The following is a 14,178-nucleotide window of genomic DNA, read 5'->3' as shown; positions in this document are numbered from 1 at the left end:
ATACTGCTTTGTGTACTAAAACTGTTATACACACTGTTTACATCGAAACTGTCATCAGTGTGGGTGTGCTGCGATAAAAAAGAGCTCCTTCCTTTTACTTAGGAAATCTTAAAAACAAACTCATCTCATCTCCTGTTTACTAAAATCTTGCCTCCCCAGGTCTGGTTCCAGAACAGACGGGCCAAGTTCCGCAAGCAGGAACGCATCGCCCAGCAGAAGGTGTCCAGCAACAACAACAGCAGCAGCAGCAGTAGCAGCAACAGCAGCACGAACGGCAGCACGAACAACGGTGGTACCGGTGGCAGCGCTAATCAAGATTCATCGTCCGTGAAGAGCGAACAGAAGTCGTCGGTGAACGGTGGCAGCACGACCCCGAAGGACATCAAACCGCCCGGCTCCCCCTGCCTGTCCGTAACGACCCTGTCCACCACGCCCAACTCGAGCGCCTCCTCCCACCAGTCGAACGGTGATATCAAACCAATTAATGGTAAGTGTTTTCCACCGATTCGTAGCGTTCTGCATGCATCTTCCTGCCTGTCTTGATCTTTCGGTTTCCCTGGCAACGAGAATCGTCTCATCTGCACAAGGCGTTTTGTTGGGGTTTTGTGCGTGTGTGTGTGTGTGTTTTTTTTTTCTTTTACCAAAAGGTTCCTCGGTGTGGAGGGTTGTCGGAATTGTCGCACAAATGATTGTCATCCTACTCTCGATTTGCCCCACACACACACAGATACATTGTTCCGCTACGGGACGGGGCGCCATTGTATTATCCCACCCCCCTACCCCCACACACTCTAATGTCGTCCTTGGGATTGTACGGTTTGCGAAAGTGGTCCCATTTGGTATTGGGATGGTGCTGTCGTAAATTTTTCATTATAAAAGTCACCGGAAGCACAGCAAGCTGACTCGCGAGTCGTCTCGTCCACGGCTGGGGCTGGGACCCACTTCGCAGTGTGCGTTGGAAAAACAAATCAAGAGAAAAGAGCATCCGGGCGTGTTGCCGTGTTTCTTTTTCTCTTTTCTGCTCCTCTTCTTCCTCACCTTCAATTGGGCATTGTTCGACAATGTAAGAACGTCCTAGATTCCTTCACCTCACGGTCGATTCCATCGTCTTGCTGCGGGCACAGGAATTATATTCCTCTGTAAAGCTTCCTCCTGGACAACCGCCTTTCCACGGTTTCCACGAATCCTTACGCAGGAACGCCTCGGTGTTTGGTACAGAGATTCGCCTGCTCGACGCCCGTAACGCAGGGAGGATGTGCTTTTGGTACGCTCGACATAGCTTGTTATTACGCCGCACAGAAAGCGGAAAGCTACACCACGCAAGTCATCGTGCGTTACTTTAGCGCGAGGGCCCGTACGGATGGGAAACCAGCAGCAGCAGGCGCGACATTTTCGAAATAATCTGACATTAATTCGTATAAATGAACGGTGTAACAAGCAATTTTCTAGATTAAACCAATTTAATACATTTCGCAAGATATCCGCGCCATCCTCCACGCTCGTCTTTTCTCTCGTTCGGTTCATCCTGCTAGCCTGCAATCGGAAAACAAAATGAAGCGCGAAGAGGTTTAGCCGCCGATAGCTGAAAAGCTTGTGAGCCGTGTAACAGGTGGTTTTTCCGCCAAGCAAAAACCCATGGAAGGGTACATTTTCCATCCACCCCGGGTGAGGGGGGGTGAGTTTGGGAAAGATTTTTGACTCATTTTTCACGGCGCGAGTGTGTGAGTGTGTGGGAAATGCATTAGCGTTATGAAGCGTGTCAAGGTGGAATCCGGTATTGATATTTACCGGTCGTTAAAGCCCAACCTGGCGCTGGTTGGTCGCAAATGGGAAGGAATTAAACTTAATTACCTCCACGTAATAAGTGGCGTAAAGTTTGAAGGTAAAAGTTGTTGGTAATTTTATTAACAGTTCGTCTGTCACGGATAGCGAAGTCGTTGCATTGTAACCTTCAAAAGTTCCGATTAGAATGTGTTCGCTTACTTGCTTAATGTCCCGAGGTTATATCAAGCATCAACTCTGCATTCGCCAATGAATGTCTAAATGCCGTAATCGACTCTTGCACTCTAGACGAATTCTACGAATTGTCCGAATTATTCTAGAATGATCTGGGCTACTACGATTACTACTCAAATATTCTGCTCTGAATTTACTTATTTACTTATCAGACACTGTAATCGCTTTACAACGGAATATCCGGAGTTATTTCAAGAATAAACTCCAAATTCGCCAATGATCATTTGAACTTAACTCCAAGAAAGACCCATAATCGACTTACAGGCTCCAGCCTGCTTTAATTATTCTGGATGACTCAGATTACTCTGGACTGCTGCAAACTCCTACGATTACTTCGATTATTTCAGATTACTGTTTAATGTTCCAGTTGATAGAATCATTCTTTTTTGCAGAAACATTTTTGAGTCCTGGTAATCTCAGCCCGTAATTCTTGAATGGTAATCGAACAACTTCTATTAACAATTTAATCCTATTACGATTTTTGGTTTTTTCCAACATCCTTTTACGGTTTCTCTTCACAACTATAACACCAGAATCTTGATTTGATTTCATCAGTATTTTCATTTCATATTTCATATATCCCTGTAACTGTTTCGTAGTCTTGACCTAGTCCTCTAGCTCCGTTGTCCTGCAATCCTGGAATACCTGGCGGTATCAATGCCATCATTCAATCCCAATGTACGGCTTAACATGCCTTCAAAAAGGCTTTTCGAATAGGCTTGTCCTGAGAGCTCTTCAGTTAGACGTAGCACGGAATTGAGCTCATCGTACAGCTGATAGAGATCAGACTAAGATTTAAAAGCACAATGATAGGCAATGATTCTTCAAAGTCATGTGCCAACTACACAGACACATATAAAATAATCTTTGACAGGTTAGCAATCATTCGACTATGCGGCTCATAACAATATATCCATCCAATTCAGTGGCTCAATTTCGATTCGACCAGTTTATCATCCTTGGCCAGAACCGCCACTGTCACGTTAGTTCGAAAGTTTTGTAAATCTAACCCACTCCCACCCCCAATCCGGCGTTCATGGCGCACCGAAGCTGCTGGTGCCATATTCATTTTTGAATATATTCGGTTCCAGCACCAGCAGCATGTGTCGCCTTTTTCGCTTTCCCTTTACACGTTGTAAGTGATTGTAGGGTATCTTTTTTTTTTCTCTCGCTTTGTTCATTCCATTTTTGGAGATGGTCCACCGTACGAAGAAAAAGCTGGTGCAACTTTTACCGAGTTTATGAATTATGGATTATGAAGTTTGCTGTTTGCTGCTGCTGGTAGTCTGCACCACATCTCGTTTGGGGAATTGTCGTTTGAGAAACTATTCTACATTCGTTTCTGTTGCTGGACTGTGTGTTGGACAGGGCTGGTGGAGAGGAGTATGTGTGTGTGTGTGTGTGTGTGAGGCTGGCATAAGGACGCTTTCGACATCGTTTCGGGAGATCATTCGTAACTGTCGTGGCACGTTTTGTCGCATGTCACCGGCAAACCAGAACACGCGAGCGAATTCTCAACCCCTTTGCGTCGTTTTTGTTTTTATATTTTTAGTGTGTTTTGCTGCTGGTACGTCTGACTTTTTGTTTCTCTAATGCCGTTTTTTTGCTTACTTTTGGTTTCGCAGGAAAACTGACAGACGACCTGAACGGGGCGAGTCTTCACAGCGGACCCAACCATCATCATCTCGTGGTCAGCAACGGTACGAGCAACAACAACAACAGCCACCATCACCACAACAACAACAACAACAGCATCAGCAACAACAATAACAACAACAAGTGGAACCCGTCCTGCAATCCGCTGCTACAGAACCAGAAGGCGGCGAACCATCTCAGCATGAATCATAACCTCCAAAACCATCATCACCATGCGGTGGCCGCACTGTCCTCACCGTTTTCCTCGTTGCTGGGTGCGGCTGCTGGCGGTGGTGCGGCCGGATATCTGCTAGATCCGCTCGGTGGACTGAACAAGACGACGGCCGCCAATCATCTGTTCTAGAGCGCCTTTGGAAGAGGCCCGGCCAGAGGAGCAGATTAATTGGGGGGAATTTTGTGGAGCTGGGAGATTTCCGCATCTCCGATCGCCCGTGGATGTCCGTGGTGCAGCAAATGCAACAATATTCCGTTCTGATTGGAACACCTCCATGGTTTTTTTGCAATTTGTTTTCACTGCATCGGCAACGGCGCGGTATGAGCTGTCACTAAAAATAGAGCCACCAGGAGAAGGGAAGGAGATGATGGAGGAACCAGAGACCGGTGAATTAATTAAGGCAACGTACAACCCGTACCAGGCAGGTAGCTGTTAGAAGACAGGACCTGAACAGGGCACGGAATGGTGACGAACGAGATCGAGCTGACAGTCGACGTCAGTCTGTCATCGTCAGGCGTGGGTGACATTAATCAAAATGAGATAAAAAAGAACAGTATAAGTAGCATTAAGGGTACGTCTTGGTGAGAAGACGAGTCCCAAAGAGGAGTTCCAGAAACGAACAATACGCGAACAATGGACATAAAGCGATACGGTCTTGTATACGGGAGTGCACAGGAGCATCTAGTACCGATTTGACGGATAGGAATCGTTTCGTGGATCGAGATCACATTAGATGGTAACATTAGTAACTGACTTAAATACTACTATTTAGAGGTTTAGATACAGTAGCACGTGCGGCAGCTTGTAAATAGATTCCCCGGGGTAAGGGACGAACTCCATCAGAAGAGGTGCCATCGGTTTAGATCAGAGCGGTCTCCAAACTGATTTAAACATTTAACATAATAACTTCCGGGCAATTTACACAGAGGCTAGAGGCTCTCGAGTTTGGAGACGCCTGGTACGGACAACCACACACACGCATCCAGTTGCAGTACACTAGAACGATCTTACTAATCCTAACAATCTCATACTAAAACAACGCACACACAGTCAGACACACACACCAGAGAACCATGCGACATACACCGCTGGAAACGATCCAAATAGTATTCCGGAAGTGTTGATGATATAAAGAAGTAAAAAAAATCTTTACCCTGTTTGAGCGTAGCGTAACTGCTCAGGAGGTACTTAAAATTGTTGTACAGCTACAGTGTAGGAGAGGTAGACTTCATTTGCTTGGTAGAATTCAATAGAGGTTCCCTGTAAATGTATCTTTGGGAGCTAAAGTCGGGAAATGGGGAAGAGTTGCGTACACCGCGCATGTGTGTGTGAGTGTTTTTTTAAAGCATCTCTGGAGCTGGAATCGTTTCGTTCGAAGATGACAGTGTTGCCAGCCAGCAGAAGAAAAAAAAAACAGAACCTAACAAAAAAAAAAGATAAATATTATAAAAGATGCAGGAATGAGTGATGCAACAACGAGTCTAAGATTAGTCCAAATCATGTCCAAATATAAAACCGAACCTGTAGGGAAGTGTAACGAAACAGGCTACCGGTCCATTGTACGATAATAGGTTGATGCTATAAGAGTAAGCCAAATATACTAAGAATCGGATCAACAACGCAGCGTGTTCTGTATTGGATATGCAACCAACCCCCCAAAAAAAAATCACTCACCTCAGGGGAGGGCGTTTGACGTGACGAGATACGGTCCGTCTGTCGAATGTCTGCGCCGGATGAGCACGATGACTCGGACGTGGTGGAATTCGACACGCCACTGGACACACAATGCAGCAGTCGCGATATAGACGCGGGATGAGACGACAGTGTATTTTAAGGTGATCGCTACTACGCGATGTAACGTGGCATACCTTCATGGTTTATTTTTGTTGCGTGCCAGCTCAGGCGGGACCACTGCAGGTGAGTGGAAAGCAAACGCGGCTTTCGCTCTTTACGGCCATCTTGGGGTATGCGTTGTACATCGTTCACAATTTCCAAACAGTAACTCACCAGGGCGTTCTCCGAAGGTATCTCGGAGTGTACTCCTCCCAACCCTGAAGTTCATCGTCCGTTGGGCGTGGGAAATTCGGCCAATTTGTGGAAAATGATGAAGAAGCGACATTGTAATGGTTGCTGTGCCCTGTTGTCAAGACGCGCCATACCTTTTTTCCCAGTAGCGTCTTCAGTCATTCCCAACGCCCAACGTATTCATCTCTATATTTAGTCCCGATGAATCGGGTTCTGTGGACGCTCCGTCAAGTGTGATGTCCACCGACGTCGCGATGACAGCGGATGTTGTTTCACGGTGCATTTTATTGGGCCACTTAAAAATGTTCGTCCAAGCATTTTGGGGTTTTGTTTAAGCTTTCTTCCTTATTAAATACCGAATTCTTCTTGAGAGAGAGGCGTCGTTTGATGTTGAGATACACACACACAACAAATAAACGATGTCCAGCAGTATCCGGCGATCAACAAACGGGTGGAATGGTGGTCTAAGGACGCACGCCAGAAAACAAAACAAAGGAAAGAATTCTTTTTGAAGCAGCAAAAGTGACGCTGTTTGATCGTAACCTTGAGATCGTACAGGGTCGCCTAATGGTGGCGAGGGACGATTGGTGCGTTGTGTCTAAAATTAAAACCCAAATTCTGAAGAGGTCCATCCACGCAGGGTGTTTGAGATTTCCGTTCCGACGGTGAGGACGGCGGAACCGTGGAAATGGAAATGGAAAACAGTACGTTTTCCGCCGTTCCATGAGGTCCAAAACGGTCGGTGGCAAAGTGGTGAGCTCTTGCCCGGTAAGAAAGTTGCTCAAACAGGTGAATCATTGAGCCGATCGTTCGTTTTGTCTTTGCTGACCATTTCCTGGTGGTCGTTATTAGTCAGCTGCTAAATGTATAAATGGGCAGTGTGGCACGCATCTGGGTTTGCGACATTCCAACTGGATGAAGGTGTTCATTCGCATTAAGAGCTGGCAATAGTTTGGCAATTAAATTACACCCATATGCAATCGTCTAGAAAGTCATCCACTAGCAATTAGTGGAAGCGTAGCAGCAAGAGCTGCCTTGGTACACATGTACCGATGCGAGTGTGTACTATGCTTGACCGTGAAACGAGCTGCCGAAAGATCCGAAACCGAAACGCACTGTAAACAATTCGCTGTTTGTGTATGCGTATGGGGTTTTAGCCGGCACGTGTTTGAATGCATTTGGGCGATAGACACGAATTGCATCATTGATAGTGAATTTAGAACTCGATTGCTGGAGCTGAGATCGTTAGTACACCCGTTAAGGGGTTTGTTTAGATCGTGCGAGGTTCAATGATTGAGTTTGATGGTAGAGAATAACGTCAGCCTGAACGCGTCTGAATCCTTCAAGTGTGTGTCATCAATCAGGCGGAGAAACAGACTCGTTCTATTCCGATGACAGTTTAATGTACTCTTTCACGAACAGAAAAGATCAAGTAATCACTGAAACATTGCTCTTGCCGAACAGTGCTTTTCTTAAAATTTTCTTCTCCTTTTTTCCCCTATTTTCCAAAGATTTTCTCGCATTCTCCATTAAGAATATTTTGGCAGCTGAATTTACGCAAAAATGCTCCCCACTTCTATCATACATACTCCCCTTGCCCTCACCAAAAAACAACGAAGTGAACGTTAGTGCGTCTGGGAAAATCTGTCATTTGGACGGAAATAAATTACTCACGCTATCCGTCCGTTCGGGGGCTAGCTGTTCCATCCGAGCCGCATGGAGTTATCGCCACGTCCGGGATGCGAACGTTCTCGAAATAATGATGTGTATTTTATTGTAAACACGTCACGGCGGGAAACCAGCGGGTGGGATGGGTCAGTTGAGGGTAAGATTCCCCCAAAAACCCTCACCGGAACCCACGCTCCTCACGCCGATGGAAATAATCGACAAATCCGACGGTCCGTTCCCTTTTGCGTGGATGAGTTGTTGGGTGTGGGAACGAGATCTTTAGGTAAGAAGCGAAAGAAAGGAGAAAAAACAACGATGATCTAGCGAAACGTGGACGTTAAAGGACGCTTTGCTGCCACCCATTGCCGCCCCGTTCGTCTCCCATGCCTTGATGTGAGTATTAAATTTCGGAAAAACAAAAGCGATCTTCGATCGTCGTCGTGCTGCGGACTGAGCTGCTGCAAAACTCTGCAGCACTGCGCAAACGCGGGCGCATGTTTTTCCATCACGCGCACACCACGGACGGGTAAGGGAAGAAGTTTAAAAGCAATCCTACTGGCCGGACCACTCATCAGTATACGAGCGACCGCAGCTTGGCACAGTTGGTGAAGCAACGCGAACAGAACCGAACGAAACAGTTGACAGTTAGTGCGCAGTAACACAATGGCTTTGGAGCGTCAAGTTCGTGCTAAGGTTTGTAGTGAAAGGGTGGTGAATGCCCGAGTGCACTGTGTACTGGTTACTAATGTGAGAGTGTCTTGCCCTTCATCTTCATCTTCAGATCGCCGGCAAGCGTGACCTGGAGAAGGATAAGGAAGCTCAGTACTGGATCGAGGAGGTGCTCGGTGAGAAGTTCCCGGCCGGTGTCCTGTACGAGGACGCCCTCCGCGATGGGCTGATCCTGTGCAAGCTGATCAACAAGCTGGAACCGGGCGCGGTCTCGAAGATCAACACATCGGGCGGACAGTTCAAGATGATGGAGAACATCAATCTGTTCCAGCAGGCGATCAAGAAGTACGGCGTGCCCGATCTGGACGTGTTCCAAACGGTCGACTTGTACGAGAAGAAAGACATCGCGCAGGTTACCAGCACAATCTTCGCCCTGGGACGAGCGGTAAGTTTCTTGGAGAGAATTGTTTCTTGCTCGGAAGTGACTAATGAAAGAACTGTTCGCTCTGATCTTTTGTAGTGCTACAAGCATCCACAGTTCCAGGGACCATTCCTCGGACCAAAGCCGGCGGATGAGTGCAAGCGCAACTTCACGGACGAACAGCTGAACGCGGGGCAGGCCATCATCGGGTTGCAGGCGGGCACGAACAAGGGTGCGACCCAGGCTGGCCAGAATATTGGCGCCGGTCGTAAAATTATTCTCGGCAAGTAAGCGAATGTTGGCCCGAGCACCGGTCCGGAAATTGTGTACAAACGCCATCCACCACCACATACGCACACATACACTTAACCTCACACAGACACACATCAGCACATGAAGCTATCCCCAGCGACCTACATAAAATGTCCGCTCCCAAACTCCTATCCCAAAGCATCCACATTTGCGAGTGTGTAAGATAATAGTAGCAGGGAGTAGATGAGAGAAGTATGACGCGAGAGATCAGGTAGTAGATGCGTGGTAGAGGACCCCGGGGGACTCCAGGGGACTCCCCGGATGGTCCCCAGAGTCCGACTGCTATGAGAACTGGTATTATTGATACGGCGTGCGGCATTATACACCTTGAGTTTATATTATTCAACTACCTTAATCCCGCACTGGTGAGGAAAAGCGGGAAAACATCGGTTTGTTGTGTAAGAGAGCAAAAATTCGTTGATAATTTATCTGTAATAAAATTAATACTATTTCGTAAAAAAAACACACCCAGTAAACACCCACGAAAAGCTGTTTGGTTTCACGATCCCTCCACACAATAACGTACGGTGTGAACGTAAAGTCTCCAAAGCGTTGGCCCACTTAGGATTGCATCACCACCACCACCAGTGTCGCCCACGATCTCAGCACAAGTGTGCTTCTAGCGGGTTGCGAGTTCTACATTTCTGACAGCTCGTAAACCTCGTCCTCGAACAGGCGTGAGCACAGGCACGTTTCGCAAGGTGCACCACTTCAACGGCGCGTGTGGGGCCCATGATCTTTCCAGTCCATTTAACCCTCCCCGGCGAGGGAGGCAAGTTGTAAGGGTGGAAATCTTCTCTCTATCTCGTCCAAACCACACTAGAGGCACACCGACAAACACGCTGCCGGCCGCGTGCGCGTATATCATTCGCGTGTTTTTCTTCTCTGGTGTTTGTTTTGCTTTTCGTTGGATTTTTGCTTTTTTGGAGGCCAAGCGATGGCCGATTGGTGGTGGACCTTCGACTAATTATACGCTTTCGGCATGGCGTTCTCGAGCGTGCTCTGGTGTAACAGCTCGTGTAACGCTTTTAACTTTCGCTGGTCGGAAGAAAAGGAAAAACCCCTGTACGAAACTACTGCTCAGGAATGTCCACCCCCCCGGGCACGGTGAATGAGAAATCGGTATGGCCGGTTGGAATGATTTATTTACATTTGCAACTGGGCCGTGCATCGATCACCATTGCAAACTGGACCCCGAACCATGTGGTGTGGTTTTTTTGCAAAATTTGAAAACCGAATCGCACGATTGAACTTTCTCTTCCCCCCCCTGGCGGTTAAAATATTGTTTAGGTTATCGGATATTTGTTTACAGCACGGTGGTGTAAGGGCCCCATACCAAATCAATCTCCGCAGTACGGATCGAACAGCGAAACATGCCTCTTTTGTCAGAAGGCAATGCGTGGAAAAGTTGTACAAGCAATGGGAAATTGTTTCGATTTTATTCTCGAGGAAAATTTACCATCAGGGACGTTGAAAGCGACCTCTAGCGGGAAACAGGGGAATCTATTTGATACACTTTCCGCCAGATGGTGCGCACAACGGTGAAGAGAATAATTTATTTTCCATGGGAAAACTGTGAGGATAAAAGAAATACCAATATTTAATATAATAATTAATAATTACGTAACGAACAACATTACTGTACTGCGTGCGTCGTCTTCAGAGGTGTAAAATTATAACTCCATCTGTCGAGAGGCCGAGCCCTCGTTTCGTTGATCAATAAACCAATTTCCAACCCAGCCAAGAGTTGAAGAGGAAAATTGTATTAGATTGGGAAATTACATGACATTTGTGTATTTGTTTTTTGCCAAGTGTAAGAACACATCAGGTCATATATTATAATTTGAAAATGCTCTTGCACTTGACTGATTAAATGAGGTGGTAAAATTTAAGTACTATTAATTTTATTGTAGAAAAATTCTTCTTTGTTTCCTGTGGAGGAGCTAGCCTACTCGTAGCGGTCTGTAATAATATAAGCCAGCAACAAGATAGTTTTATTACACGAAGCGAAATACAAAAAAGTGCAAGCGGAGGTAATATATGATGGAATAAAGGTAACTCTTAACAACATTTTAATAACTTGCCGCTAACAAAGATCATCAAATAAGGATGAGGAAAACAAGGTGATACAGTGGAGGATCAATCCCCTTGGAGGCCCAGGGCGCATTTATAGTTAAGGCCTCTAATTGTAAAAACGATGCAGGAGAGAAGGGGGACATTGAGGGGACTTGAAATGAGACAAGGCGAAAAGCGCAGTAAGAAGGGGCCTACTCCGCCTACCGTTTGATCCGCCGCTGGGCCGTCCCTAACCATGTTCTTCAATGACCAGGGCCATCACCATATTCGAATACAATATCGGAACCGGCTATATCACCACCAACTCCAGTTACCACTGTACCTGCACTCTTCTAAATGGAGCTACAATCATACGTGCGCCAGCTTAGAGAAGCTGTACGTGGTGGAATTTACAACTAAAGCATCTAAGGAACACTTTGCCATCGAATTGGTTCGCTCGCTGTGCTTCCGGGATATTTGCCATGCAACACTCAGTTTTACTTCTTCGATCTTAACTTAACTTAACAAAACACTCAAGCACCAGCATTGACGATTAGTTTGTGACGATATCACCGGTAGCACGGAATATACACGGGAGATTGTGCTGCAACATCCTTAAGGCCAGTGTATGAGACCATCCAGATGATGAGTCCACTACAGTACCCGATCCTGTTTCCACGGGGTGGAGCCGGTTGGACTCACGGTATGTTTAAGATACGTCGCCGAGGAAGACTGCCGAGACCATCGAGCACGGGGACAAACACAGATAGTGGTGACGTCATCAATGAGAATGATCCCCAGATGGAGCCGAATGCAGAGGAAAATTCATCCAATCAAATTACTCCACGTAAATATGCCGCGTATATATTGCATATCCTGGCGGGAGATTGCTCTTCTCTGATGCATTGTAAGGGGTAATCACCTGTCATACATTTTGCAATACAGAATGAGCGAGTTACTAAGTTGTGAATTTCGATTTTGATTTGAAAGACTACCTCCATGATCTTTCGCTCACGTCGATGTTTCAGGCTATGAACAAAAATTAACGGTTGATTTCTGCGGCGAGCTTCTACTTTCTGCACTACTTCAACAACTGATTATGTTTTATAGCATTCTTTGATCCATTAGGTGAGCATTTGAAAATGCTGACAAATTTGTCCAATGACCAAATCAGCTGGTCAACTGTAAAAACCACTATACCATAGCCGCTCACACAATTGTTTTCAGATTTCCGATACCAGGAGAGCATGTTTTTCCAATTCCATGCTATTTAGCTGTCGATTAGCTGTCAATTAGCCGTCAATTAGCCGTCAATTAGCTGTCATCTCCCTTCTCATGTCACCTCCTCCCTTGTGTCACATCCCCCCTCGTGTCACCTCCCCCCTCGTGTCACCTCCTCCCTCGTGACACCGCCCACCTCCCACGTGTCACCACCCACCTCCCAGGGTCACCACCAACCTCCCACGGGTCACCACCACCTCCCACGGGTCACCACTCACCTCCCACGTGTCACCACCCACCTCCCACGGGACACCAGCCACTTTCAACGAGTCATCACCCCCCAATTGTCCACCATCTTGGCCACCATCTTGTCCGCCATCTTGGCCGCCATCTTGGCCGCCATCTTGTTCGCCATCTTGGCCGCCATCTTGGTCACCATCTTGGTCACCATCTTGTCCGCCATCTTGGCCGCCATCTTGGCCGCCATCTTGTCCGCCATCTTGGTCGCCATCTTGTCCGCCATCTTGTCCGCCATCTTGTCCGCCATCTTGTCCGCCATCTTGGCCGCCATCTTGGCCGCCATCTTGTCCGCCATCTTGTCCGCCATCTTGTCCGCCATCTTGTCCGCCATCTTGGCCGCCATCTTGGCCGCCATCTTGTGTCCGCCATCTTGTCCGCCATCTTGTCCGCCATCTTGTCCGCCATCTTGTGTCCGCCATCTTGGCCGCCATCTTGTCCGCCATTTTGGCCGCCATCTTGGCCGCCATCTTGGTCCGCCATCTTGTCCGCCATCTTGTCCGCCATCTTGGCCGCCATCTTGTCCGCCATCTTGTCCACCATCTTGGCCGCCATCTTGGCCGCCATCTTGGCCGCCATCTTGTGTCCGCCATCTTGTGTCCGCCATCTTGGCCGCCATCTTGTCCGCCATCTTGGCCGCCATCTTGTCCGCCATCTTGTCCGCCATCTTGTCCGCCATCTTGTCCGCCATCTTGTCCGCCATCTTGTGCCCGCCATCTTGTGTCCGCCATCTTGTCCGCCATCTTGTCCGTCATCTTGGCCGCCATCTTGTCCGCCATCTTGTCCGCCATCTTGTCCGCCATCTTGTCCGCCATCTTGGCCGCCATCTTGGCCGCCATCTTGTCCGCCATCTTGTCCGCCATCTTGTCCGCCATCTTGTCCGCCATCTTGTCCGCCATCTTGGCCGCCATCTTGTGTCCGCAATCTTGTCCGCCATCTTGTGTCCACCATCTTGTCCGCCATCTTGTCCGCCATCTTGTCCGCCATCTTGTCCGCCATCTTGTCCGCCATCTTGTCCGCCATCTTGTCCGCCATCTTGGCCGCCATCTTGGTCCGCCATCTGGTCCGCCATCTTGTGTCCGCCATCTTGTCCGCCATCTTGTCCGCCATCTTGTCCGCCATCTTGGCCGACATCTTGTCTGCCATCTTGGCCGCCATCTTGTCCGCCATCTTGTCCGCCATCTTGTCCGCCATCTTGTCCGCCATCTTGTCCGCCATCTTGTGTCCGCCATCTTGTCCGCCATCTTGTCCGCCATCTTGTCCGCCATCTTGTCCGCCATCTTGTCCGCCATCTTTGCCGCCATCTTGGCCGCCATCTTGGTCCGCCATCTTGGTCCGCCATCTTGTCCGCCATTTTGTCCGCCATCTTGTCCGCCATCTTGTGTCCGCCATCTTGTCCGCCATCTTGTCCGCCATCTTGTCCGCCATCTTGTCCGCCATCTTGTCCGCCATCTTGGCCGCCATCTTGGCCGCCATCTTGGCCGCCATCTTGGCCGCCATCTTGTGTCCGCCATCTTGGTCCGCCATCTTGGCCGCCATCTTGTCCACCATCTTGTCCGCCATCTTGGCCGCTATCTTGTCCGCCATCTTGGCCGCCATCTTGGCCGCCATCTTGGCCGCCATC

The 14,178-nt window shown here is 48.1% G+C and overlaps 2 protein-coding genes across 2 annotated transcripts in view; both read left to right on the top strand.

Annotated features, from left to right (window-relative positions):
- LOC128309364 (paired mesoderm homeobox protein 2B-like) overlaps positions 1-4,016 on the top strand; it is a 41,064-nt gene extending 37,048 nt beyond the window's left edge. The window contains exons 3-4 of the mRNA XM_053045731.1: positions 160-487; positions 3,642-4,016. Of these exons, the coding sequence (XP_052901691.1) occupies positions 160-487; positions 3,642-4,015 (702 nt within the window). The 3' untranslated portion in view covers position 4,016. The remainder of the gene's footprint in view (positions 1-159; positions 488-3,641) is intronic.
- Positions 4,017-8,138: 4,122 nt separating this feature from the next.
- LOC128308774 (muscle-specific protein 20) lies at positions 8,139-9,458 on the top strand. Its single transcript, XM_053045521.1, has 3 exons — positions 8,139-8,272; positions 8,361-8,693; positions 8,769-9,458. Exons 1-3 carry the CDS (start codon positions 8,243-8,245, stop codon positions 8,958-8,960), a joined length of 555 nt encoding a protein of 184 aa, XP_052901481.1. The 5' UTR covers positions 8,139-8,242; the 3' UTR covers positions 8,961-9,458.
- The last annotated feature ends 4,720 nt before the right edge of the window (positions 9,459-14,178 follow it).

This window comes from Anopheles moucheti, chromosome 2, assembly GCF_943734755.1.
Source record: "Anopheles moucheti chromosome 2, idAnoMoucSN_F20_07, whole genome shotgun sequence".
Taxonomy (NCBI): Eukaryota; Metazoa; Arthropoda; class Insecta; order Diptera; family Culicidae; genus Anopheles; species Anopheles moucheti.
The sequence above is the reverse complement of the archived record's forward strand: the minus strand, read 5'-3'. Positions and strand labels throughout refer to the sequence as shown.